At 37.1% G+C, this 3,864-nt stretch overlaps 1 protein-coding gene across 1 annotated transcript; it reads right to left on the bottom strand.

The window, feature by feature from the left end:
- Window positions 1-240: 240 nt before the first annotated feature.
- Window positions 241-1,434, bottom strand: LOC109045318. The gene is made up of 2 exons (XM_019063178.2): window positions 1,267-1,434; window positions 241-1,112 (listed from the first exon to the last, which is right to left on the bottom strand). The coding sequence occupies exons 1-2, from the start codon at window positions 1,287-1,289 to the stop codon at window positions 440-442; spliced, it is 696 nt and encodes a 231-aa protein (XP_018918723.2). The 5' UTR covers window positions 1,290-1,434; the 3' UTR covers window positions 241-439.
- Between the last annotated feature and the right edge of the window lie 2,430 nt (window positions 1,435-3,864).

The raw sequence follows: 3,864 nt of genomic DNA, 5'->3' as shown, positions 1-3,864 counted from the left end.
ATAAAAGGAAAACTCAAAGATAATTTGAATCCATTGATAGACCTACTTAAGAAGGAACACACATCAGGTATTAGATATAAGATAGTTTCCCAGATATACAAGAGTTTGGAAAATATGAAAACACACTCTACAACTTATATCAAAGAGAAATGGAGGACTGAATGTGAAATAATATTTACTGATGAAGAGTGGTCAGATACATAGAAATTTCAATAGTCAACCAGTCAAGTGAAAATCAACTAGACATGCATGAGCAGAATTTATTGTTTGCAAAAACTGTGTACATTACACAGTATACATTATGGCAATGCCTCAAAGTATACGTGATTACATATGTTTATCAGGCACAGATTGCATAGATAGTCTAATGTGTTTGCTGAGCAAAAAGAATAAAAGCTCAATGAAAGTTATGAAGAGAAAATCATTCATTAATAACACATCACAGTTTGATCACTGATGTAAGCAATTCCTGGAAAAGGAAAAATACTTCCTTAATTAGTGATTCCAAAAAGAATTTCTTTTTGGGCAGACAGAAGGGATCCACAACGTTATTATTCACACATTTCCGGCATTCCATCGCATTGCTGCTTTTCATACAACGATAAAGAGGCACTATCTTATCAATGTTTTGAAATTCTGTTTGGAGATCCTTGTCCTTGTCCTTCTGCCAAATCTCTTGGAAGACAAAGGCATTCATTTGGCCTTTTCTTTTATTGATCCAATTTCTAAGGCCTCCCAGAATATTGTCTGCACTCTGAAGGCATGTTTTCACACAAGGTGAGTTGTACGAATAAAACACTACACAGCTCTGGTCTCTTGCCTTTGCTAGAAGTTTGTCCATGAGAGAGTTACCTACAGGATAGAGTAGAACATGCTCAGAATGTTCTGTTGTTTTCTCATCTATTTTTACTGGCCGTGAAGCTATTACATTTTTGGGCTTTGTGCAAAGTTCACATTTGGCACCGTTTTTGAGAAGCATTTTCACTTGTGCTGCATCATCCTTGTCAAACACATTCTCGATTTTAGCATGTTTATCTGTACAATGAGCCGGTGGGACATAGATTGATAATGCATACTGAGCATCAGCTCCTTGCCCGGTCTTTGGCTGGACACTGAAAGACATAAAACAGCATAAGGTTATTGCAATTATCATAAAACATTATAGTATTTGCCTTGTTCCATGTGCATTTTGTTATTCAAACCACACGCATGGTTCAAACTGAATGTATTGATTCATTCATTGACTTCATGCACAAATGTACTTACTTGTCATAAAAATACTGGGTCATTTGAGCAAGACACACAGTGTTCACATCTTGAATGCCTTGAACACACAGATGAAGCAGGCAGAGGAAGATGACGAGACCCCTCACTGGTATCACAGACACCTAAAGTGAAAACATCACTCATTTCAGCACAAAACTTGGCTTCAGTTCATGATCTGAAGAACCAGAGTGTTAAAGGGGGCACTCACACTAGGCATGTCTGCCACAAACCGAGTCCGAGCACAATTATCCTCCTGGCCAGTAGCGATTATACATTTTGTTAGGGCAGATTGTTGGACATAGCACTAGTTTATCATAAAAGTTTTGTAAGCTTTATATTCTAAAAACTGAACACATGCAGAATATAATTATTCTATAATGGTGGGTGGTCAAATAAATTTGTTAAGGTGGGGTCAGCGATTTCTGGTAGCCAACATTGACAGCTCTGCCTCACACATACGTAGGCAACGATTAGTTCTGTGAAATAAAGCAAAACCAATGTTACACCATCTCTACACCAGACATGAGTGGAGCAACGCAACAAAATACTATAAAACTCATTATAATCAGTGATGCTGTCGACACCATAGTCATTATAATCAGTGATGCTGTCGTATATATATATATATATAGACATGAGTGGAGCAACGCAACAAAATACTATAAAACTCATTATAATCAGTGATGCTGTCTGTTGCGTTCTATTTATGACATATTGACACAAATTTCAAATGATTTTCAACGGTCGCTTTGTCGCGTCCTGTGTCCTAGATATACTTCAGCTGTTGCGCCGTACAGACACGCTGTTACTCACCTATCGAGAAGAAACAAAGCAACCTCGGCATCTGATCGCAGGCCTTACGCTCCTTGAGTTCTCTCCAGTGCTGGAAAGCTGATCCGAGATTTACACAGGTCCTATTTCTTGCCTTAAGACTTCTTTTGTTCCGCAGACGTTTTCCTCTCGTTTTTTATACATCATCTCTATCTTTCTGTCGCTCAGATCAGCTAATGTCCGTCCTCTGCACTGAACACTCTCTCCTCCACATCATGAGTAGACACGCCCCTTACTGCTGATTGGCTACAAGTTTGTTTTGTTACTCTAAAGCGTTTTTGAAAAAAAAAAAATCACTTACCCCACCTTTAAGCATTATTAATAATTAGTATTACTGTAAACAGTCAGAGCCGGTCCTGACCTCTCTGGGACCTTAAGCAAAATTTTGCTAAGGAGCTCTCCTACCGGTCCCCACAGATGTTACTCCTGGAAAGTGTGTTTAAATCTGCAATGTACACTGTTGCCCTTTGGTATTTATCAAACGTAATAAATAGTAGAATTTCACTGTCATGCGTGTCTTGCCAAATGTGGTCTCAGCAATGAACTGTGTCCTTTTTTGATTGTGATGGCTAAGAAGTGTTGCCAGATGTTGCCATGAAAAACAAACAAAAGCAATCCTTCAAAAATGCACAGAATTAAATTCAAATCTTGTGTTTTGCAAATAGGTTAAAAAAATACATTTATCAATGGGTCATTTTAAATAAGTCTATTAAAAATTAGTAATTTATTAACAGGTCATGTAAAATAAGCCTATTAAAAACAAGTCCAACAACGCTTATAGTAGCTGTAACAAATTTAAGCTCAAAAGGCAAATGTATATAAATAATTACAATTAATTATGATTACAATTATTTACATGAGCTGCCAGTAGTAACTGTAGTAGAAATAAATTGTTATCACTAATCTGTTCATCCAGCGAACATTTAGCATAATTTCATATAAACTCTAAGAAAGGATATTTTCATGGCCACAGAAAATACTTTCATACAGTATTAATGCATTAGAGCATGTAGCAAAATCTGAATCGTAAAGGGACACTGATTTGTAAGGTAGAATCAGAAACTCATGTAATTTGTGTACAAGAATTTTATTAACTATGTAAGGGAAACAGGTCAATTTAGCTCAAAGGGAATCATTTAAGATTTTAAAGGGAATTTGAACAGAATCACTGTTTCACGGCTGATCACTGAAGAGGCCCAGCGATTCTCTGAACGAGCCGTTTAACATCAAATCCTGCGCTGGATATTAATATCCAAAGTATAGTGAAAACACTATTAATTAGCACAGTAACAAGATCGGCAGTTTAAGACATTAACTTGTGAGCACAAAACACAAGATACTTCTCTTTTCAATATAAATAAGGCTTTATTAGATAAATCTAAGACATATAAACTAATCTAACACATAATCAGCACACGCACTCACACATTCACACAAGTTGCAGGAGGATAGAACGTTAGGAAAGAATGAGTTTTAAGAGAATGAAAATGTGAAATCCCAAGTTTACAGCAATATGTGAAATTGCATAGACATGAACAACCATTAATCACTTAATTAACCCTCGCACTGAGTTCCTCAATGAGGTTAAAATTATATTAGATAACACCAGTACAGATGTGAGTCTGGAGGTTACTTGCGTTGCCTGTTTAACGGGGTTCCCTTTGTTGTAGTCGAAAAGGGGGTTTCCCGAAGTTGCTGATTGGCTGGAAGTTCAGTAGTCGTTGAAGTGACATCTTGGGAAGCCCGTGGTTGGGCGTTGGCTGAAGA

This window comes from Cyprinus carpio, unplaced genomic scaffold (assembly GCF_018340385.1).
Source record: "Cyprinus carpio isolate SPL01 unplaced genomic scaffold, ASM1834038v1 S000006590, whole genome shotgun sequence".
Lineage (NCBI taxonomy): Eukaryota > Metazoa > Chordata > Actinopteri > Cypriniformes > Cyprinidae > Cyprinus > Cyprinus carpio.
Note: the sequence above shows the minus strand (reverse complement) of the source record. Positions and strands in the feature narration are given on the sequence as shown.